We start from the raw sequence: 24,313 nt of genomic DNA on the forward strand, positions 1-24,313 counted from the left end.
AGTTTAGTTTAGTTTAGTTTCATTTTATTTTGTTTAGTTTATCGTCACGTGTACTGAGGTACAGTGAAAAGCTTATGTTGCATGCCAACCAGCCAGCGGAAAGACAATACATGATTGCAATTGAGCAATCCACAGTGTACAGATACCTGATAAAGGGAATAATGTTTAGTGCGAGATAAAGTCCAGCAAAGTCCGAATAAAGATAGTCCGAAGGTCTCCAATGAGGTAGATAGTGGCTTAGCACTGATCGCTAGTTGGTGGTCAGATGGTTCGGTTGGGAAGAGATGGTAACAGCTGTGGAGAAATTGTCCCTGAATCTGGAGGTATGTGTTATCACACTTCTATAACTCTTGTCTGATGGGAGAGGGGAGAAGAGGGAGTGGCCAGGGTGCGACTCATCATTGATTATGCTGGTGACCTTGCCGAGGTAGCGTGAGGTGTAAATGGAGTCAATGGAAGGGAGGTTGGTTTGTGTGATGGTCTGGGCTGTGTACAGGTGACAACAAACTGCTGTTGGTGAGGGTGGTGGATAGATGTTTCTCTCAGCTGGTCTCTCTTGAAGAGTTGTAGGTAGAGGGAGAGGAATGTGGACCTGAAGAAGAATAAAAAAACAAGCACATAATGCTGGGCTCGTAAGCTGCACGAAACAGCTGTTGCTGATAATTTGAAATGCAAGACATTGCTGCAAATACTCAGCACGTCAAGTCGAGTAAAATCTTTCACTTACTTTATATCTTCAAATTCCTGCCTGGCACCATATGCTCGGGAAGTGGTATAAATTTCAAGAAAGGTTTTCATAAAAAATGGGACATGTGCTTTCACTTGCTTAAATAAAACTTCTCAGATGTTTTTCTATATCGCAACATCGTTTGATTAGGACAGTTTAATATAATTTTTTTGGCAACTGGAAAAAAAATCATTCTAGCTAATTTTCATTTCTTGAACGCTTGGCTTTAATAATTCTTCCATTGAAAATCTAAAGTCAAGTTTATAAAGGTTTACACATTTAGATCAAAAGGTTGTCGAGGCTAACTTTTAACGTTTAAAATTGCATCAAACGTATAAAAGGTTCTCCAAACGAGAGAAGTCTTTGAAGGTTTTGATGTCCAATAATGTCAAGATGGGCAAATTCATTCCAGGTGTTACAAGGTTAAAGGGGAACTTTGTAAATAAATTTGTACAAGGACTCTTCTATTGGGAGAAGGCAACATTTCCTCACCATAACTTCAACATTTAAAAGGTGCAAAAATGTAATTGATGTGGATTACTTTAGTTTAATTTCGTTTATTATTGTCCCTTGTACCAAGGTACAGTGGAAAGCTTTTTTGTTGCGTGCTATCCAGTCAGCGAAATGACTATACATGATTACAATCAAGCCGTCCACAGTGTGCAGATACAGGATAAAGGGTTTAATGTTTAATGCAAGGAAAATTCCAATTAAAGACAGTTTGAAGGTCTTCAATGAGGTAGATAGGTCAGGACTGCTCTCTCATTGGTGTGTTGCCAGCTGGCAACAGCTAACAGCTGGGAAGAAACTGTTTCCAAATCTGGAGGTGTGCGTTTTCACATTTCTGTACCTCTTGCCTGATGGGAGAGGGGAGAAGAGGGAGTGACCAGGGTGAGACGTCCTTGATTATGCTGGTGGCTTTGCTGAGACAGCGTAAATAGAGTCCATAGAAGGGAGTCTGGTTTGTGTGATGACCTGGGCTATGTCCACAACTGTGCAATTTCTTGTGGCCTTCGATGGAGCTGTTCCCAAACCATACTGTGATGCATCCCGATAAAATGCTTTCCACGGCACATCTGTAGAAGTTGGTGAGGCTGGTTGGGGACATGCTGAATTTCCTAAGCCTTCTAAGGAATTGGAGGCATTGGTGTGCTTTCTTGGCCATTGCTTTGATGCGGCTGGTCCAGGGGAAATTGCTGGTGATATTTATTCCTAAGAACTTCCTGAAGTCGATCACAATCTCCTTTGTTTTGCTGACATTGAGAGGTTGTTATCTTGGCACCAGGTTAAGAGTTTCTTAATTCCTTTTAATTGGGTATTGCGTTTACTGATCAAATACTAGTGCACATATATATGACCAAAATGCTCAACAGTTTGTATCATAACCTGCAAATGTAGTTCACTAGTAAATTGTTATTATTTTCAGAAAATATAATTATGTTCTCAGTTATTTTCCTTTTTCTCTATTTTAATTCAATATTTTACACTTATTTCTCTGCTGATTTGTCTCCAATACATCTCATTTTCTTCACTCTATCATTCCACTTTCATATCCAATTAGTTAAGCTGAAATAATATCCAATATCCGACTCCTGCCTTCACACTTGTTGCACTGCTGACAAGTCACAACCAGAAAAACTGTGCTGAAAATAGCAGAAATAGGTTGAACAAATGATACGCATAATATTTTGAAGGAAATATCTCAAAAATGATTGTTATCGCTGCAAACTTGCAATAAATGGAAGCGCACTAGTGCCGTGTTGCCTGATACTAGTTGAGAAATTGCTTGTGAGTTTTATCCTCCATCGTTTACTGTCTTTGTTGGTATCCTTTGGGGGTTGAAACTTTCCGCACCATTCAGAGGGATTGGCATTTACATTGCAGATCCAGCTATTGGATGAAATTGTAAACTACCACAGATTGATTTACTGTCCATCCGATAAATAATATCAACAGTGACTGCAGAGAAAGTCAAAGTTTGTCAGGGGGCCACCGTTGTAAGTATTTCACACCTTGCATACTAGAATGTGTTCTTCTAAATTTGCTTTGCAGCAATGCCAAATGTGTTCCCAAGTGGTTGTGGTCTAGAACGCTATGTGAAACATATGATACTCACAAAAAATGTGTGGAATGAGGACAGAATCTAAAATGTAGAACCCCGGTTTTAATAGTGGTCAGAATTGTTACATTTGTGACATATAAACCAACTTTTTTGCAGGTTCATGAATTAAATTTGTCCCTTTTCTGTTTTGATTATTGTGGGTTAATGGCTGTACCCCCTGCCAAGAAAAATAATCATGAACGAATCAAGAAAGTCAGGTTCTACTAAAGCCAGTTTAAATCTCTTAAATATTCAAACTGAAATATAGATATGAAATACACTGGAGCCATGTTCACAAATTTGGGAGGTATATTTTTAAAATTCAGGTAAATGTGAAATAAAGCTTCCTTGCTCATTCCCCTCATTTTAAATTGCATTTCCATCTGTTCGTGTTTTTAAAGTTTAAAAAAAAAAAAAATCTAAATCCTTGCTGCATTGCCTGAAGGCTTGTTGTTTGACTTCAACGTATGTTTTTGAGTGACCTATTATTGACCTACAAAAATATAGTCGGCCAAATTAACTCCTAAAAGTATTGAACTAATCACAAATTAAAAGCAAATCTGACCACCATTAAAACCAGTTCTATCCTATACACCAGGGGTAATTTACAGAAGCCAATTAACCTGCAAACCTGCACGTTTTGTGGGATGTGGGAGGAAACCGGAGCACCTGGAGAAAACCCACGCGGTCGCAGGGAGAACGTGCAAAGTCCGTACAGACAGCATCAGTGGTCAGAATTGAATCTGGGTCTCTGGTGCTGCAAGGCAGCAAGGCTACCCCTGCGCCACTGTGCCGCCCCAACATGGTGTGGGAAAACATGGTGGAGAGGGAGACGGTTGCCACCTCTCTTGCCAGATGTATAAGTCTTGTTTCTTATTCGCTTCTTTTCTGATGAACAGGGAATCTCTCTTGTATTTGTAGCATTACTTATGGCATTTTTCGTCACAACATTTTGCGGGAGAACGCTGTAAGTGGTGTACCAGTAGGGTCATTTTACTTAAGGTTTATTGTGCAAAGCTCTGCTGATGAATACAGAAGATTGTCCAGCCTTTAGCATGAGTCAAAGCTATTTCTTGCATGAGTGAGAAAGGCCAAACAGGTTGGCATATCTCGCTGGGGATCAATTTTGTGTGTTGCACTATGACATTAAATGGGTGAGTTGATACAAGAAAACTGCTAAAAATAAACAAGAGAATCTTGGCTCTATAATTCTGTGTGAACCTAATGCCTGGTATTAAGGGACCTGTCCCGCCTAGGTGTTTTTTTCAGCGACTGCTGGCAACTGCAATAGTCGTAGCAGTTCGCCGAAAAACCGGCGACTGGACCCCACCTACGACAATGTCTATGACAAGCTACAACAACCTACCACCTAGTCGATGTCAAGCTACCAACAACCGGCGACAAAATCGTCACGATTTAGGACGTCGACCTACGACCGCACCTACGATAACCTACGACCACACAGGCAGCAACCTACGACTACCGAAGTCAACCTACGTCTACCCATGACAAGCTACGACCGTGTCGGCGACAACTGAAGACAATTCACGTCATTTTGGCTTCTGGCTTTGACGCCGGTACCTGTCGCCGGTTGACGTAGGTAGTCGCCAATGGAATTCAACGAAGTCAGCACCGGCGACAACCTACGTTACCTGGCGACAACCTATGACAGCGCCTATGTCAGGAGATGTCAAGCTACGATCATTGGTGTCAAACCAACAGTCGCCGAAATTTTTAAAACATTTCAAAATCCAGCGGCGACCAGAAAAACGCTACGACTCTTTGGAGACTACTCACGACTGTACAGGCGACACCCTGGCAACCGTGTGGCGTCAGCCTGGTCGCCTGTAGTCGCCTAAAAACTCGCTTAAGTGGGACAGGGGTTTAACTCTCCCAGAAATATGAATAAAAATGGACAATGTCATGTTCCCAGTTTTTCTCTGAGAAGTGAGGTTTGTTCAATGTTGGACAGATGTATTTCTGAGCCATTCTATTTGTTTAAGTATCTCCATGGACGTTGCAGACGCTGACAAAAATGATAAATGCCTTTTAGATTCTTGCCTCACGGAGTCGACAATGGATAAATTGCATATTCTAAGATGTATATCTGGGCCAAACACGGGGAGGTGGGACTAGTGTCGATGGGGCAGCCTGGTCGGTGTGGGCAAGTTGGGCCAAGTTTCACCGTTTCCATGCTCTATGACTATACGTATATCTTTATACTTTTGAACAATTTCAATGCTCAAGGCACCCAATTCCTTTCTTTATGCCATGAATAATTACTTTTCCACCAGTGAAAGTTTTGCGTTAGCTTGCTCAGAAAACATCCAGCTGTAACTGGGTTGATTAAGTTTAACACTGACCTTCCAGACCAGTATGGTGAAGTGACATGTTCTTCGATTGCATTTTCTGTGATTGTTTTTTGCTCACTCTTTTGCTGGAGGTTATTTATATTTTGTTCTTGTGGACGTACTGCAAGAATAATTGCTTAATCTGCCCTTAGCCATGACTGCACTAGATTAGTGATCTATTAGTGCAGCCAGCCTAAGGTAACCAACAGCACCTTTTGCATGAGGGACAATGATCTGAAACTATTTTACTTTTATGAAGCTAATTCCGAGTGAAGCATTGATTTTGTGCTGCATTCATTCAGTTCCTTATGTTGTGCATATGAGAAAATTATAGAAATGGGATAAGTTACAATTGACCAGAGACTAATCCAGGCTTTATATGTCCTTGAAGTAACAGGATATGTGGTTACATTTTTACTGGTGCAGACTTTCCATTGCAGGACATGTGTTGTTAAATGTCTGATACCTTAAAAGGTAGGAATTGTGTATAGCAATAGTGGTTCTTATCTCTAGTGAGCAGCAGTTGCTTTGGAGATATTGTATTTATAGACTCTTTGGCAAAAGAATGTCAATCTGCTTAATTGCTGGTGTCATCCACTGAACCCGAAGCTTTGACAGTCAAATACAGCAGTAGGTCTCTCCTCTTGCCGGACTCTGTTGTTCATTTGCCTTGGAACTGAAGATAGTTGCAGTCAATTTTGAGGTAAGGATTGTTTTTGCTCTCTAACTACATGTATACCACAATTTTTTGCCACAACTATTTAATATCTTCATTCATTCTCTTTCCATAATTTCTTAAGTAGAGGACTTTTAACCCTGGAATCATTCAATTCAAAGATTAATGAATCAATAGATTCATTATGGGACAGCTTTGAAACCCTCTGAAAATAGTCACGGTTTATTGTCACCACACATCCTTTTATCCACAAAATCAATCCATCTCCCTTTAATTCTTTAATTTCATCCTGTGTAATACTTCTAAAATACACAAATTTACTGCTGGAATACAGTATGTGGCCAGAACTTTCAAGAGAGATTTAGATTTAGCTCTTAGGGCTAAAGGAATCAAGGGATATGGGGAAAAAGCAGAAATGAGATGCTGATTTTAGATGATCAGCCATGATCATATTGAATGGCAGTGCTGGCTCGAAGGGCTGAATGGCCTACTCCTGTACCTATTTTTCTATATTTTCTGTGTTCTATGTTTTCTATCAGACTCTTATAATGCTTGGTGACCATTATTGTATAACCACATTGTATAATGAAATACAAATAGATTTGGAGAAATTATTAAAATATTTGCATGTTCCAGTTATTGTGTGCCAATATCCATTCAACGCAATAACATAATTCCTTTCTGTTTAAAAAAAAATATCCTTTCATTTTGTACTTTATTCCATTTGATCCTGTTCTCTTCCTTTCGCTCCTGGATGTTCTGGATGTTGCTTATTCACTTATGTTCTGGATGATTCAGTCTTACACTAGTCAGCAGCTTTCCCGTATCTTGCTCCAACTGTATCGGTGGACTTATCAACCAAACTCCGTCAGTAGAAGAAACCCAGATACTATTGCTGCCTTCCCAAATTAGACCAATTAGCAGAATGCATTAACGGATTGACACAAAAAATTCCAATAAAAACACAAAACCCAGAAGGTCAGGCAGCATCAGGTTATAAACCTGAAACTTTAACTCTGCTTGTCTCTCTATACATACTGCCCAACCTGCCGAGAATCACCAGTATTTTCTGCTTTTATTTCAGATCTCCACTATCTGTTTTTTTTGTTTTTCAACTATTTCCAATCCTGTTTGGCAGAGTATTGCTTCAGCCATATAAAAAGAATCACTTTGTTTGTGAAAGACTATCTGAATAATTTATTTCAGTGAGGTTTGTGTGATATAACAACTGAATCATTTTAGCAATATTACCTGTAAAACAAAAACAGCTCATTCAAAATTGCTGAACTATATAAATACAGGCAACCCCTGGGTTACGTAAAAATTATGTCCCTGGGGGCTGTCTGTACGGAGTTTGTACGTTCTCCCCGTGACTGCGTGGGTTTTCCCCGGGTGCTCCGGGTTCCTCCCACACTCCAAAGACGTACAGGTTTGTAGGTTAATTGGCTTCAGTAAAGATTGCAAATTGTCCCATGTGTGTTGGATACTGCTAGTGTATGCAGATGACTGGTGATCCAAAGGGCCTGTTTCCGCGGTGTATTCTAAAATAAACGAAAATGTCCGTAAACCAAATATTTTGTATGTCAGAAACAACAATTTCCCCCAATACCAGGATTGAAAACTATTGTCTATAGCTACCCACATCACATCGGTCTGCATACACCACGGAAACAGGCCCTTTGGATCACCGAGTCTGCATACACTTCCTATAATTCTCTCATTTCATCAAGTTTCTTGTATGTTCACCCTAACGTATCTGTAATGAAACTAACAGAACATATACGGCATCCAGTTATTAGTGAATACCACAAACTATTTTAATATTGTTTGTTTAGCAAACAAAGCATTCACTTTGGATTGGCAGCTTAGAAAAATTGGGATTCCGTAAATCAAGTTTCCACAATCTGGAGAGCCCCTCTATATGTTTTTAAAAAAGTTCAATTGCCATTCAATTTATAGTTCCACTTCTATTCCTATGTCCTTTGTTTCTGGGCCACAAAATAAGTGACATAAATTCAGAATAGTAGGGAGACAACTACTTTGTGTCTGAAAGAACTGCAGATGCTGGTTTAAATCAAGACATAAAATGCTGGAGTAACTCAGCAGGACAGGCAGCATCTCTGGAGAGAAGGAAAGGGTGACATTTTGGGTCGAGGCTCTTCTTCAGGTCTCAGACAACTACTTTCCTGCAGATGTTGGCAACCTGATATTTTATTTAGTTACTTCCCATTAAAAATCAGTAACACCTCATAATTTTTTTTTCTTTCACATTTTATTTCAAAATATAAGATTTCATAATAACTTTAACATCAGTTACTTAATTTTAGAGTCTATTTGTTTCATCAGGATTGATTTGTTATGAAACTATTGGCAGTACAGTGGTGCATCTGGTAGAGTTACTACCTCACCAGTGTCAGAGACCCGGGTTCAATCCTGACCTCGAGTGCATTTGTGTGGAATTTTTACACGTTCTCCGTGTTTCCTCCCACATCCCAAAGACATGCTGGTTTATAGGTTAATTGCCCCCTAATGTGTAGGGAGTGGATGAAGAAGTGGGATAACATAGAACTAGTGTGAGCAGGTGAGTGATGGTCGGCATGGACTCAGCGGGCTGAAGGGCCTGCTTCCATGATGCATCTCTCAAACTAAAAATTAAAAACTACAGGACCATGTAGCATGTAATAAGGCTTAACCCGCCTGGGGATGAAAGAAAGATTGATTTCTCTGCTTTTGTATATCTCATGCATTGAAACACAGACAGAAACACTGATATCACCATTGATTGAGCAAATCTATCGGCTTTCATTGCCATTGAATAAGGGAGCACTCTGGACATACAGGTCCCTTATTTTGTTATTCAGTGCCCTCATTCTAAATTTTTGGATTGCAATGGCTGTTGGAATCTAATGGCTGTTGTTGCTCTGATTTAACACCATTGGCCAGACCTTGATGAAATGCACTGGTAGTTGAACAACAAACATTGACGATTCCTTCTTCAACAATAAGTATAACTTGTGTACGGGTGATCACTGGTCAGCGCGGACATAGTGGGCCTAAGGGCTTGTTTCCATGGTGATCTCTAAAAATTAAAAAATAAACAAAAATAAATACAAAAAATATTCATTTAACACTTTGCTCATCTCCTGTGGCTTCACACAAAGACGATCTCATTAATCTTTAGTAGGCCCTATTCTCTCCCTAGTTATTCTTTTGCCCTTAATATACTTTACAAATATCATTGGATTCTCCTCTACCTGATCTGCCAAGGTTATCTCATGTTCCATTTTTCCCTCCTGATTACTCTCTTAAGTGTCATCCTACACCATCAATACTCCTCAACAGATTCACTTCATCCCAACTTACTAAATATGACCTATGGCTTCTTTAACTTGACCAAAGCCTCAATATCTCTTGTCATCCAGAGTTCCTACCCCTGCTGTGCAGACTAACAAAAACATGCAGGCCCTGAACTTTCCTTTAGACTTTAGAATTTAGAGATACAGTATGAAAATCTTCCCTCGCTCCCTGCCATGCCCCTGCCGGTCCTGTTTACTAAACTTGCTCTCTTTCTGCATTTACCTCAACCTTCTCAATTATCTCTCTATTATATTAGGCACCATTCTCTCTGCCAAATAAGTTTAAATCCTCCCAATTAGCCGTAGCATTTCTGCCTACCAGGATAATGGTCCACTTCCATGCAATCCATCCCTCTTGTACAGGTCATCCCTATCCCAGAAGAGATCCCAATGGTTCAAAAACCAGAATCCCAGCTCCCTGCCCAGCTCCTCAGCTACATATTAATCTGTTCTAGCCTCCCATTTCCACTCTCACTAACACGTGGAACCAGGTGGAACCCAGAGATTACTACCCTTGAGGTCGTGCTTTTTAATCTTCAGCCTAACACTATATTCCCCCTGCAGGATCTCATCTCTCATCCCTTTCTATCTATGCATGTTGGTTTTTTTATTGTACGTTATACTTTGATGGTAGGACCAACTTTAAAAGAAGAGTTGAGAGAGAGAAGAGAGTAAGAAAAATGTGTAGGGAGGAACTGCAATGCTGGTTTGAATCGAAAATAGACACAAAATGCTGGAGTAACTCACGGTTCAGGCAGCATCTCTGGAGCGAAGGAATGGGTGACGTGATGTTTCGGCCCACTGAGTCCACGCCAACTAGCGACCACCTATTTACACTAATCCTACACATTCCAGTTTATTCACCCCACATTCTCATCACTTTACTTTAGACTTTACGCTTTGGAGATACAGGATGGAAACAGGCCCTTTGGCCCACTGAGTCCGCGCCAACCAGTGATCACCCCATACATTCTCCACACAGACAACATCTGTAGTCAGGATCGAACCCAGGTGTCTGGTGTTGTGAGGCAGCAACTTTACCACTGCGCCACTCTGCTGCCCCCTCCCCCCCCCCCCCCAGATTCTACCACTCAGCACACTCGAGGGGCAACTTATTTACAACTTACTGTCACAACTTATTGTCACAATTTACAACTTGCTAATTTTTGAGACTTGAGAGGAAACTTGAACACCAGAGCAAACCCATGAGGTCAAATGGAAAACGTGAAAACTCCACACAGACAGCAACAGAGGCCAGGATTGAACCTACGTCGCTGGAGCTGTAAGCCAGCAGCTCTACTAGCTGTGCCACTCTGTCACCCACAGTCTGGGGAGAGAAATCAGTCCAAAGATTCAGGAAGAGACAAGGCAGCCCAATCTGCCCATGAATGGTAAATGGTCCATTGATCACAGACAACTCTCAAGTATCTGAGCAGCACAGTGGTGCGGTGGTAGAGTTGCTGCCTTACAGTGCCAGGGCCCGGATTCGATTCTGACTAAGGGGGGTTATCTGCAAGGAGTTTGTCCATTCTTCCCAATGACTGCGTGGGTCTTTTACTGGGTGATCCTGTTCCCTTCCACATTCCAAAGGTGTGCAGGTTTGCAGGTTAATTGGCTTTGGTAAAACCGTCAATTGTCCCTAGTGTGTAGGATAGTGCAAGTGTACGGGGATCACTGGTCGGCGCAGACTCAGTGGGTCGAAGGGCCTGTTTCTGCGCTGCACCTCTAAACTAAACTAACCAGTGAAAACATTGTTGTGACATGCCGCAGTCGACCACTAGGAGGCAGCGGCCACACTTAATACAGAGTATTGTCACCTGTTAGGTTATTATTGGCAAGCTGTCCTTTAAAATGTGGAACAAGAAGTCCTCTGGGGAAATGGAACGTTCAAACCAGAATTAGATTGTGCCCTGTCTAAGTACGTGCCAGCACACTTCACAGCATCCACTGTGTTGGGGAGAAGCCAAGGATAGCAACTTGAAATGTTGGGACTCCTCGGGTGATACCAAATTTCTCTGAGGGAGAGCCATGTTGCAATTTGCTTTTTTCTTTCAATTATTGTTTAAATAAAATCATTATTTAATATTGATTTTAAATCAATATTATTGATATAATATTATTAATAATAATGTGTTATTATATATTAATTAATTATAAAACAATATTATTATAAAATAATAATTTATTAGTTTGAAATATTTTAATGTATAATTTTAAAATTGAGCCATAAAATGCACTAATCAGGGCATGAAGGAAAATGGTGAACAACAGCTTTGTTTATAACCTTTTCTTTACCACATTTCACTTTCGTGGATATCACCCATTTCTAAAGTCATAAATCCTGTCAGTGCTTGAATTAACCTCAATGAATAATGATGGAACACTTTTCTGCACAATACTTAAGTATCCTTCTTGGTGCACTTCAAAATAATCGATTTCTATGCTTGTTTGAACTCAAGAGCAATTGAATGTCAAGAGCATGTTGACCATTTGATTTAAGTTGATTTATTCACAAAATGCTGGAGTAACTCAGCAGGTCAGGCAGCATCTCGGGAGAGAAGGAATGGGTGACGTTTCGGGTCAAGACCCTTCTTCAGACTTTTTCAAGTTGTTGCTTTACTGTTGCCCAGCCTACCCAAGATTAGTTTAGAGAGAGACTATACAAACATTAAAAGGGCATTTGGACAGGTACATGGATAGGAAAGGTTTTGAGGGATGTGGGCCAAATTCCGGCAGTTGGGACTACGGTAGATGGGGCATCTTGGTCAGCATGGGCAAGCTGGGGCAAAGGGCTTATTTCCATGCTGTAAGATTCTATGACTATAATACAGCTTGGAAATAGGCCCTTCAGCCCAGTAAATCCACACCGACCATTGATCACCCATTCCCATTATTTCTGTTATTCCACTGTACACACAAGTTACAGAGGCCAATTAACCTTCAAAGACACACGTCTGTGGGATGTGGGAAGAAACTGGAGCTCTTGGAGGAAACCCCCGCAGTCATAGGGAGAACATGCAAACTCCACATGGACAGCACCCAAGGTCAGGATCGAATCTGGGTCTCTGGCACTGTGAGATTGCTGCTTTATGAGCTGCACCACGATGCCACCCTTATCTCATTTGTTATTGTTGCAGATTGACTTAAGGAAAATTAATTCTAGAGATAGAAACAAGGAACTACAGATACTGGTTCACCAAAAAAGAGACATCAAATGCTGGAGTAACTCAGTGGGTCAGGCAGCATCTCTGGAGAACATGGAAGGGCAATGTTTCGGGTCGGGACCCTTCTTCAGATTCTCAGGGGATGTCACCTGACCCACTGAGTTATTCCTGCACCTTGTGTATCTTATTTTACTTCTAAAGAAACATTTTTTATTAAATTGGTTCCTTGCCTACTTCCCTTTTACTTTGTTGTAATGCTTAAGGCAGAGAAACAGTCAACTTTCCCACTGTAGAGTGATTCTCTTCTAGTTTATGGTCAACATGGTACGTCTCAGAAAGAGGGAAAATGAGAAATCCTCCAAAGAAGTGTAATACTTTGCAAGACAGAAACCTTTAACGATTTACATGTTAAGACTCCAGGCTGATGAACTGAATGACTGCGGTGTTATGTTGTACAGAATTTGGCATATCACATGATGCACCCCCCCACCCCCAAATCAGGATCACAGTATAAGCACACGCATCGACACATCTATTGATAAAGAGAGAACAAGATGTTAATATTTAAAGATGCAACTATGAATTATATTTATCCATGTACAGGATGTGTGCCAGCATTTAGTTTTAATTTTAAGTTTTAGAGATATAGCATGCAAACAGGCCCTTCGGCCCACTGAATCCATGCTGACCAGCGATCACCCAATAACTAGTTCTAACCTACACACTCGTGTCAATTTACAGACGCCAATTTACCTACAAAGCTGCCGGTGGCCGAGCACTTCAACTCCCCCTCCCATTCCCAGTCTGACCTTTCTGTCATGGGCCTCCTCCAGTGCCATAGCATTTTAGTATATCAATACATAAAGGATAAAGGAATGCAAATCTAATCTAATATCACCTATCCATGCTCCCCAGAGATTCTGCCCGACCCCTTGAGTTATTCCAACACTCTGTATCCTTTTATCCAAATACTTAAATCACTAAAGACTCCTCCAGAGTACAAAAAGTAATCAAAAATGCTAATCCAATGTTGACCTTTATCTTGAGGAGTCAGCAAAAATAAGTGGGGGAATTCTGTTTCAGTTGCACAGAAAGTCATGATCAGGTCACATCTGGGTTTAGCTTGCTGCAATCTCACATTCTTCATTATTTTCTTATTATTTGCTGGGATCAAGTCGTCCATCAGAATAGTTAATAAAGGGTTTGCTCTTTTAAATCAGAATGTCTGAAACTCCAAAATAATAATCAGTACCTCATTCTTTGTCAGACATAATCTTTTCCACTTTAAGTTATTGAGCATGATACAAATGCTGGGTTCCCATGGAAACTGTCTATGACATGGTTAATCATCGCCCCAACATTGTAGTTGGAAACATCACAAACATATTTTAGCACAGGGCTGGTGTTATAATGCCCTGAGAACCACTCTCTGCAGAGCAGATACCTGCCCAGATTGTATGACTTTTGCTCAACGTTCCCCACCACCAGGGTTAGTTTCTCTTTCATTGTTGAAGAAGTAGAGCCAACAGTGTGGCAGGATTGGATGGAAATTATTGGTTCACACAAAGAGCCCAGAGAGCTTGCTGGCAGTTTCAATATTCATGTTTGCAGATGCTGTTTAGCTGCTGGGGTGAAAGGTAAGAACCAGGGAAAATCTTTGGCTGGGGGAGGGGGAGTGAGAGCAGAACTGTGGGACATAGAGGAGACATGGGTGAGAGATCCATCAACGACAGCAGTGGGGGAAACCACGTTTAGTAAAGACAGTGGGTGTCTCCAATGTCCTGCAGTGGAAAGCCTAATCTTGGGACCAGATACAGAGGAGATGGAGAGAGAAGGTTATGTCTGCACCCGACTTATTTAATTCTGCAATTGTTGCCTCGTCTGACTCTTGCTCCTAGTCATGCCAATGCTTTTTACCTCTCTTTATCTTGCACTAAACGTTATTCGCTTTATCGTGTATCTGTACATGGTGGACGGCTCGATTGTAATCATGTGCAGTCTTTGCGCTGACTGGTTACCACACAAAAATAAGTTTTTCACTATACCTCAGTAAACGTGACAATAAACTAAACAAAGCTAAACTAAACTCTATTTCAATGTTATGTATGTCCCTGTACTGAGGACTTCTGCTGTATTTATTTATCTTTCTTTGTAAAGTGGCGTGGCTGCCACTCTTGCGGTTTGCTGGTTTCTGCTGACCTTTAATTGCGGAAGCCGTGCACCCTTGTTTCCTGCAATTGAAATATCTGGTTTCTCTGCACTGGTGCCTCCCTTATAGTGGAAACAATTCAGCCCACCAGATCTGGCTTTCACTCCACATTCACTTGCAGGACCTGGATCCAATATCAGAACTTCCACTATTGCTCATGCAGTTGACTATTGACAATGTTACTGATGTTAATGTTTTGTGTTAACCCAAATTCTTTCCTATTTTCAGAGGGCATATCCACTTTTGCAGCTGTTTTGCACACACGTTAAAAAATTAAAACATCGGGTCTTTATTGATTTGCATAAGGGAATATGTTCTTCAGTTAAGCCACACACAAACTTATTTCACAGTGTGTATCCAGAATCATATCATAGTTGCGATGCTGTGGTAGTCCTTTTGAGCAGCAAAATAATGGGTGATTGTTTCTCCAGGCCTCCAGTCATGGGGCTCTGATAATACTCCAACTGAAATGGTTTTGCATTTTTTCTGTTACTTTGCTAAAAGGGACATGGATCGACAAGTAAGTTTCCTGATGCCATATAAATATCTTGCCCAGTTTCTAGCATTCCTTTGCTTAGCTATTCAAATATTGCTCCTGTAATCCTAATCTGCAGTTCTATACAGCTTTCCTACTATTGCAAGTCATACGATGTGTCCAAAGTTTTTATAGTTTTGGTCCAACAGTCTATTGAATGTTGAAAGCAGGGAATGTGTCCTGCAGTTTTACAATGCACTTTCATAATTTGTTATTCTGATCACCAACTTGTTAATGCAACACAAATACATCTGGTATTGTGGCTGTGTGCAACATTGTGGATTGTGGTTAAGGAAGGGCACAATTATCAGGGGGAACCCAGACTTGTTTTCAAGCCAAACACAAAATCGAAACCTTCATTAAAAAAATGGCAACGTATCACAAGAGTGTTGGAATAACAAGGAAAAGAGCACAGAAGTTTCAGCAAATCAGCATAATGGCACAGCTGGTAGAACCGCTGCTTCACAGCGTCACAGACCCGAGTTAGATCTTGACCATGGGTGTGGAGTATGCTGTTGGTGTGGAGTTTGCACGTTCTCACGGTGACCTCATGGGTTTTCACCAGGTGCTCCGGTTTCCTCCCACATTCCAAAGACGTCCAGGTTTGCAGGTTAATTGGTCTCTGTAAAATTGCCACAAGTGTATAAGGGGTGGATGCGAAGGTGGAATGACACAGAGCTAGTGCATGGGTAGCTGGTGTAATTGGGTGATCAATGGTTGGCGCAGACTCCTTGTGCCGAAGGGCCTGTTTCCATGCTGTATCTTTGAACGAAACATCATGACTGCAAATCAGGCTTTAATAGAAATACGAACAATACACGATGCAACATGTATTTAAACTTTTAAACTAATTTTGTATCAGTATTGGTTTGGCTTCCAGAGGTCATTAGATAGAGGTCAGAGGTGCCTTTAGCGTTCTGGTAATGAACAATCTGTCTATTACTAATATCACAGTCATCCAGTTTGCGTGAATTATTATTTTATTTGAAAGGGATATTAACCCTACTTGATACTGCAAGTGCTTGTATGTGGAATATTTCAGGTTATGCAAGAATATTCTTCTTAAGCAAGCTTGGTACAGCAGCTGAAGAAATAATGATGTACAGTTATTCAGGGGCCCTAAAATGAAATGACTATTTTCTCTGTTTATTAATTTTATTTTGGAGATACATTATTGAAACAGGTTGCTTGGCCCATCGAGTTCAAGCTGACCATTGATCACCCAATCAAACTAGTCCACAGAGGGAGGCCACAGGGTCACTTGGAGTACAGGCAAACTCCACACAGACAGCACCGAGGTCGGGATTGAACCTGGGTTTCTGGTGCTGTGAGACAGCAGCTCTACCAGCTGTGCCACTGTGCCACCTGTGCTGCAAAGGAAACCTTGCACTGCCATTTAGATCATCAGTTGGCCTCTCTGTAAACATGGTGAGTCGTACAGAGCTGAAGTCAATACAGAATGGGTTAATTCCTAGTAAAGCTGCAGGAGAGAAGGAATGCTTATATCTGGGACACAGTTTAGAAATCAAATCATTAAGTGACTAAATAAAACCATTTGGAACTGGAATAAGACACAAGATGCTAGAGTAACTCAGCAGGTCAGGCAGCATCTCTGGAGAAAAGGAATAGGTGACTTTTGAGATCCTTTTTCAGACACTGACCCAAAACATCAGTTTCGACCCAAAACATCACCTATTCTTTTTCTCCAGTGATGCTGCCTGGATCACTGTTACTCCAGCATTTTGTGTCTATCGTCGGTGTAAACCAGCATCTGCAGTTCCTTCCTACACATTGGAACTGGAATAATGTCTTTATAATGTAGATATAAATAAATGTGCATTACACACTTATATGAAAGTCATTTTAAGTTGGACACACTAACATTTGCACTCACCCTTCTAAATACAGATTGATTCCATTATAACGATGAAGCAATTCAGGGTCTTATATTTCAGTAATTATAGTGAGCGGTTTTGTGAGCTACATTATGCAGAATGAATATTTAACTCTGGAGAAGGTGACCAATAACCTTACGATGGTACGATGTATATTGATCAATTTATTCACCTGTCTATACAAAAATATGAAAAAACAGAATTTCTCAAAAATCACGCATTTCACTTTAATTCCAGTCGAACAATATTATAAATTTCTATCAATTTGAATTTCTTACTGCAGTACAAGATTTGTATACATTGGAAAATAAATAATGTTTAGTCATGTGTAGATAGGAACTGTAGATGCTGGTTTATACCGAAGATGTACCAACTGAGCTGGAGTAACTCAGCGGGTCAGGCAGCATCTCTGGAGAAAAAGGATGGGTGATGTTTCTGGTCGGAACCCTTCTTCATACTGAACATGTCTGATGTTTAGTCACAACGGTTTATTGAAATACAAAACTATTTTAATATTGTCCATAGTAATACTCATTCAATGACGTGTTTCTGTGCTGCATGAAATGAACTTAGTGGCTTGATCAATGTGAAAATTTAGAAGAAAGCAATGTAGAAAAAATGGTAAACCAACGGAAAAGGATGATCAATTGCCAGCTACAACCAGGCTGTGAGAGTGAATGATTTCCTAGTTTTTATACCCTTATATGGTAAAATGACACAACGATTTTATTAGGCAGCCAGCCACTCATTGCTTCAGCACCACACACACACTCTTTACAAGACGAGCAGCAACCCAATCTGTATGAATCGTAGGGGTCGATGATTTAACATTTTAACTCATGTCTGACCATCGGAACAGTGAGTGACTGTGACTGTGTGTCAAAATTTACATGTCTGTTGTCACGCTGAAATATTTACACATGTTGATCTTTAAATATTTCTATTTTTCTCATGAAAGAACTGAATCAGATGTAGCTGCGCTGAAAAGCATTGAGATAATCAGAAACGATTCAAATTCCTGCTCTTGTTTTGAATTATAGGTGCTTAAAGCTTTCCAAAAAGCACAATGACAGAACATTTCGACTGCCACTACTGCAAGGAGTCTCTCTTTGGGAAGAAATACATCCTTCGAGAGGAGAATCCCTATTGTGTGAAGTGCTATGAAAGTCTTTATTCAAATAACTGCGAGGAGTGCAGGAAACCAATTGCTTGCGACAATAAGGTTTATATCATCTTTCATCTTCGTTTGTTGAGGTGTTGCGGCCGTATAATGCAAAAATTAGCTCCTGCAGCTTAAAAATATTCTCTGCATTTCTAAGAACTGGATTGAGTAAATGAACAAAGCCACAAAGAAAATGCCATTATTATTAATTCAGTGAAAGCTGACTGTTTTATTACAGTGATGTAGTCGAGAGATGCCTCTCTAAATATAACACAGAAATTACTGTTGAATTTCCTTATGTCTTCTCGACCAGAGGATAGAAATTGACAGGATGTTAGATTTAGGTTTACGATTAAGTTTATTATTGTAACATGTACTGAGGTACAGTGAAAAGCTTTGCTTTGCATGCTAATACGAGACAAAAAATACAATCAAGCCAAACTCAAGTACAATAAGAAGAGCAAAGGGAAGGATATAGAGTGCAGAATATAGTTCTCAGTATTGTACCTCACCAGTTCCAGAGACAAAGGCCAATGTCCGCAAAGGGGTAGAGATGAATCCCTAGGTTATGGAACGACCATTCAGAAGTCTGATAACAGAGGGGAAGAAGCTGTTTCTGAGTCAGATTGTGTGTACTTTCAATCTTCTGCTGCATTGCAGGCAAGTCTGGAATATCTCAGGTCTAGAAATCAAATTCCCAATTTATGAAGTGTTGATATGGATCTTAACAATGTTGTATTTTGAATGAAGCAATGTTAATTAATAATTGAAAGTTGTTTCGCTCGAACTCTGTGACAAATCATGTTTACCAGACAAAACTTTCAACATGTCATGTTTTATCATTTAATTTAGATTATTGGATTAGGTTAACTTTTAGCACAAACGACCAATTCACAATATCAGGGTTTGGCTTGTTGGTTTAGCATTCTGTGGTTTTATTCAAACTTTCTCCAGTTTTGCTGCTGCTGACAGTGAGATGCATGAGCTGCTTCAAGCACCAAGGCTACTGAATACTTAATTGTAGCTGTCAGTATATGTGTAATTTGAGACGAGACATGTGGTAAGTGTAGCATATTTGGGAGAAACAGCAGATTTCATTTTTAGGGCTTCCAAATTCTGCACTAGCATGACTCTCTCATGGGATGTCTGGCACCGTTGTGGGTTAATTAACAGAGATTGATTGATAATCAATTTTAGTTTAGTTTAGTTTAGAGATACAAAGTGGAAACAGGCCCTTTGGCCCACCAAGTCCGTGCCAACCAGTGATCCATGTATATATTAGCACTATCATACACACGAGGGACAATTTATAATTTTTACCGAAGCCAATTAACCTGCAAACCTGTACGTCTTTGGAGAGTGGGAGGAAACTGGAGCACCAGGGGAAAGCCCACAGGGAGAACATACAAACTCCCTACAGATAGCACTGGTAGCCAGGATCGAACCCGGTTCTCTGGCACTGTCAGGCAACAACTCTACCACTGCGCCACCATGCCGCCTTTGACCCTGTGCCCCATCTACACTAGTCCCACTTGTATTTGGCCCATATTCCTCTAATCCTTTCCTATCCATACAGCTGTCCAAATGTTTTTTAAATTTTGTGATAGTACTTACCTCAACTACCTCTGCTGGCAGCTCATTCAATATACTCACCACCTTTGTATAAAATAGTTGCCCCTGCGATTCCCCCCCCACCTCACCTTAAGCCAATGTCCTCTGGTTCTTGAATCTCCTACTCTGGGTAGAAGATTCTGTGCATTCACTCTATCTATTCCTCTCATTACTTTTTTACACATCTGTGGAGGAAATGGATAGACAACATTTTCTTCAGCATGATTGTAAAACGAGAAAGCTGGAAAAGAGGAGTGGGAGTGGAACAATGCTTGGCAATTGATAGGTGGATACGGATGAGGGTGATGTGATTCACAGATGGGTGGAGTAAATGACCAAGGCTCGAGGTGAAAAGGAGACAAAAGTGTGTCAGCATTAAAATATAAAACGGGAAGGTAGGGATGTAGGTGGAAGGGACAGGGGGAGAGGGCAGCAGAGTGACACACTGAGGGTGACACAGTGGTGCAGAGTTCTGCCTTACAGCGCCAGAGGCCTGGGCTTAATCCTGACTATGGGTGCTGTCTGTACGGAGTTTGTATGTTCTTCCCGTGACCGCATGGGTTTTCTCCGGGTGCTCCGCTTTCCTTCCACACTCCAAAGACGTACAGGTTTGTAGGTTAATTGGCTGCTGTAAATTGTAAAACGGTCGCTAGCGTGTAAGATAGTGTTAGTTTACACCGATGGGTGGTCGGCATTGACGCGGTGGGTCGAAGGGACTGTTTCCACGCTGTATCTGTAAAGACCAACCTCTAAAGGAAAGGAGAGAAGGGGGAGAGAAGAATGTACTAAGGAGCAGAAAGGTACAGGGTGATGGGTGGGTGGGGGGGGAGTTGAGTGAAATGGGAATGCATCAGGGTGGGGGTGGTGATGCCATTATTACCTGTCCCTTTAAAGAAGCGGTGTCTGTCTTTAGGATTGCCAGGGACTGCCAGATAGCATAGAGGAGTGTAGGGATCATATGCATTGGCCTAGTATTACTGTGTGTTTAGGATTCACTTCATACTATCATGGTTGTCAGCATTACTCCCTACCTGAGCACAGTTTGCTTGGAGTGGATGTGAAATCAACTAATTCATGGTATCGTGTGTTGAGTGATTCAATGTTCAAAGCTCCGGTGATCATATCTGCAGCACATTCAGTTCAGTGTCATAGAGTCATAGAGTGATACAATGTGGAAACAGGCCCTTCGGCTCAACTTGCCCACACTGGCCAATATGTCCCTTCTACACTAGTCCCACTAACCTGCATTTGGCCCATATCCCTCTAAACCTGTCCTATCCATATACCTGTCTAAATGTTTCTCAAACGTTGCGATCGTACCTGCCTCAACTATCTCCTCCACCAGCTAGTTCCACACACCCTTTACGTGAAAAAGTTACCCCTCACCTTCCTATTAAACTCCCCCCCCCCCCCCCCCCTCACCTTAGACTTATGTCTTCTGGTACTCGATTCCCCTAATCTGGGCAAAAGACTCTGTGCGACTACCTGATCTATTCCTCTCATGATTTTGTACACATTCATAAGATCAGCCCTCTTCCTTCTGCACTCCACCTCTCCCTTAAGTCCTGGCAACATCCTCATAAGTCTTCTTTAAATAATTTGAGAATTTCTGTTGTTAAATAATACTTGCTCACAAAACGTCCTCAGCCAATTATCTGTTTCATCTCAGCCATCTGTTCACAATACCATATGAAGGTATTGGTCTTGCATTGATGTGCATCAGAGGATGTCTATCACCTACTGTTAGTTGACCAATGTGCACATGAAGTCTGAATACCTCCAATTATATTCAGGTAAAGCTTCAGTTATATCACCACTCAACATCCACTTGCTCTTCCAGCCGTGAATATCAATCAGTAGCAGACACAAGGGCAGGTTTCTTATTCTCCGTTGAGCGGCCCTGGATAATTCTAATCCCTCAACAAGTGATTGAGCTGAAGATAGACACAAAGTGCTGAGGTAACTCAATGGGTCAGGCAGCATCTCTGGAGAAAAAGAGTGGGTGATGTTTTGGTTAGGACCATTCTTCAGACTGAAATTAGAGGGGGGGGGGGGGACTGGAGGTAGGAAACAACCAGAACAAATTAGGGCTGGCAACCGATGACCAAGGAAGGGTGGGGCCCATAATGGCCCATTGTTGGCGAGAGTGATAATGAAGGGATACAGGGATATGAAAAGTAGAACTAGTAGGATGACTAGGGTGGGGGAGAGGGGGAGGGAGGGAATGCAGGGGTTACTTGAAATGAAAGAAATCAACATTCATACCACTGGGTTGTAAGCTGCCCAAGTAAAATATGAGGTGCTCTTCCTCTAATTTGTGTGTGGCCTCGCTCTGACAGTGGAGGAGGCCCAGCAGAGAATGGTCAGTACGTGAATGGGAGGGGGAGTTAAAATGTTTGGCAGCAGAAACTGGTTAAATAGTGATAGATTAGGATGAAATTTGAAACTATCTGGCCCTCATTTCTCAGCATCTCACAGACCTCCCATGGAAGTTTTTTTACTCTTTTCTCATTGTTTTCTTTTCCTTTCTACAATAGGGTCTTTCTAACCATTACATTCACTGTTCATTAATACCACTGCATTACTGTTTAGACAACACATCATTAACGTATTAGACTGATGTCATGTGACAGGGGATGTAGTCAATCCCGACCCAGAGAAACTTTTTTTTTTAACCAGCCGGATAGGGCAGAAGGTGGTGGGATGGATAGAGGGATGAGCTGATTTAGAGTTTAGTTTATTGTCATTTGTACCAAGGTACAGTGAAAAGCTTTTGTCGCGTGCTAACCAGTCAGCGGAAAGAAAACATGGTTACAATCGAGCCATCCACAGTGTACAGATACACGATAAAGGCAATAACGTTTAGTGCAAGATAAAGTCCAGTAAAGTCCGAATAAAGATCTCCAATGAGGTAGATAGTAGTTCAGGAGTGCTCTGTAGTTGTTGGTAGGCTGGTTTGTTTGTCTGATAACACCTGGGGGATGGGTTGGGGGAGGGTTGAATTTAACATCACTGCCTGAATGTGTAGGAAAGAACTGCAGATGCTTGTTTAAATTGAAGGCAGACATAAAATGCTGAAAGAAGTCTGAAGAAGGGTCTCGCTCCAGAGATGCTGCCTGTCCTGCTGAGTTAATCTAGCATTGTGTCTATCACTGCCTGAATGCTGACCAAGTGGAACAGAACATCCTGATCTAGCCCATTTCTTTCGGCAAACGTTGGGCAGATTCCACAAAGGCCAGCATTATGCTGCATCATTTTATCACTCAAACCTGTAAATGACCCCTAGACTGTCCACATACAAAACCCCGTGGACCTGATTCCCTGAAAGTTTCTTCCTTTGAAGAGCTATCACTTCTATTTCTAACCTCCCATGATGGTCCTGATAATGCCAGTTTGCATGAAAAGCTATAAACTTAACCTTACTCATTATTACCCAACAATTGATTTGTTGATGGATCAGTTATCATTAGGATTTTTTTGCTCCTATTTTTCACTCATGTTAAGTTTCTGTTCCTAATCTCCCAACTTCCAACCTGCACAAACTTGAGCTCAACCGGAAAGTGACCTTCCAATTAGTGTCCTGCACTGAGTCCCTCTAACCATTTTTCATTAAGTTATCATATTTTGTTCAAGATCCAGTACTGGATGAGAGAACGTTTATTTAAACTGAATGTCAGCAAGGCCAATGCTTCAGGTTTCATCTGTTCACTCGTCAACAAGTTAGTCAGCACGGTGGCACAGCAAAAGTGTTGCTGCCTTACAGCGCCAAAGACCCGGGTTCGATCCTGACTATGGCTGCTGTCTGAATGGAGTTTTACGTTCTCCCCGTGACCACAAGGGTTTTTCTCAGATGTTGAGTTGACAGCGTGGAAACAGGCTCTTCGGCACCACCGAGTCAGCGCTAACCTACGTGTCCAGTTCTTATAACAACCCATTGATTTTCAAATCCATTTTTTAATCTATCATGATCTATTGCTTTCTTCTACCTTTACGGTCTGTTCCCACCCTCTCTCGTTTAGTTCTTCATGACAGTGGGAATGTTTCCTTTTCCTCACTGATGATAAAACTCTCAGGACCCTAGCTAGGTTTTGGGATTCTCTGCAAGAATGCAAGGACGTTACAATGGCGCAGCTGGAAGAGCTACTACCGCACGGAGCCAGAGACATGGGTTCGATCCTCACCTTGGGTGCTGTCTGTGTGAAACTTGTGCATTCTCCATGTGACCATATGGGTTAGTTCCAAGTGCTCCAGTTTCCTCCCACATCCCAAGACATGTGGATTTTTACATTAATTGGCCTCTATAAATTGTGTGTAGGGAGTGTATGTGAAAATTGGATAACATTGAATGGGTGATTGATGGTCAGCATGTACTCGGTGGGCCGAAGGGCCTATTTCCACACTATTTCCATAACTTTCAATTCAATCAATCAATACAATATTCACCTTATTTTCCAACTGATAAGACCAGTTAGCCCATGAGATGTTGGAGCAGAATTAGGCCATTCGGCCCATCGAGCCTATTCCAC

At 41.3% G+C, this 24,313-nt stretch overlaps 1 protein-coding gene across 3 annotated transcripts in view; it reads left to right on the forward strand.

Annotated features, from left to right (window-relative positions):
• The first annotated feature begins 5,788 nt into the window (after positions 1-5,788).
• LOC144595556 (four and a half LIM domains protein 2-like) overlaps positions 5,789-24,313 on the forward strand; it is a 28,339-nt gene continuing 9,814 nt past the window's right edge. For 2 of the 3 annotated variants that reach the window (XM_078403100.1, XM_078403098.1), the window contains exons 1-2: positions 17,785-17,872; positions 18,055-18,236. In XM_078403100.1, the coding sequence (XP_078259226.1) occupies positions 18,081-18,236 (156 nt within the window). In that variant the 5' untranslated portion in view covers positions 17,785-17,872; positions 18,055-18,080. Of the gene's footprint in view, positions 5,883-17,784; positions 17,873-18,054; positions 18,237-24,313 lie in introns of those variants that run through there. The other variant, XM_078403099.1, reaches the window with a different exon arrangement.

The sequence above is a fragment of the Rhinoraja longicauda genome, chromosome 7 (assembly GCF_053455715.1).
Source record: "Rhinoraja longicauda isolate Sanriku21f chromosome 7, sRhiLon1.1, whole genome shotgun sequence".
Lineage (NCBI taxonomy): Eukaryota > Metazoa > Chordata > Chondrichthyes > Rajiformes > Arhynchobatidae > Rhinoraja > Rhinoraja longicauda.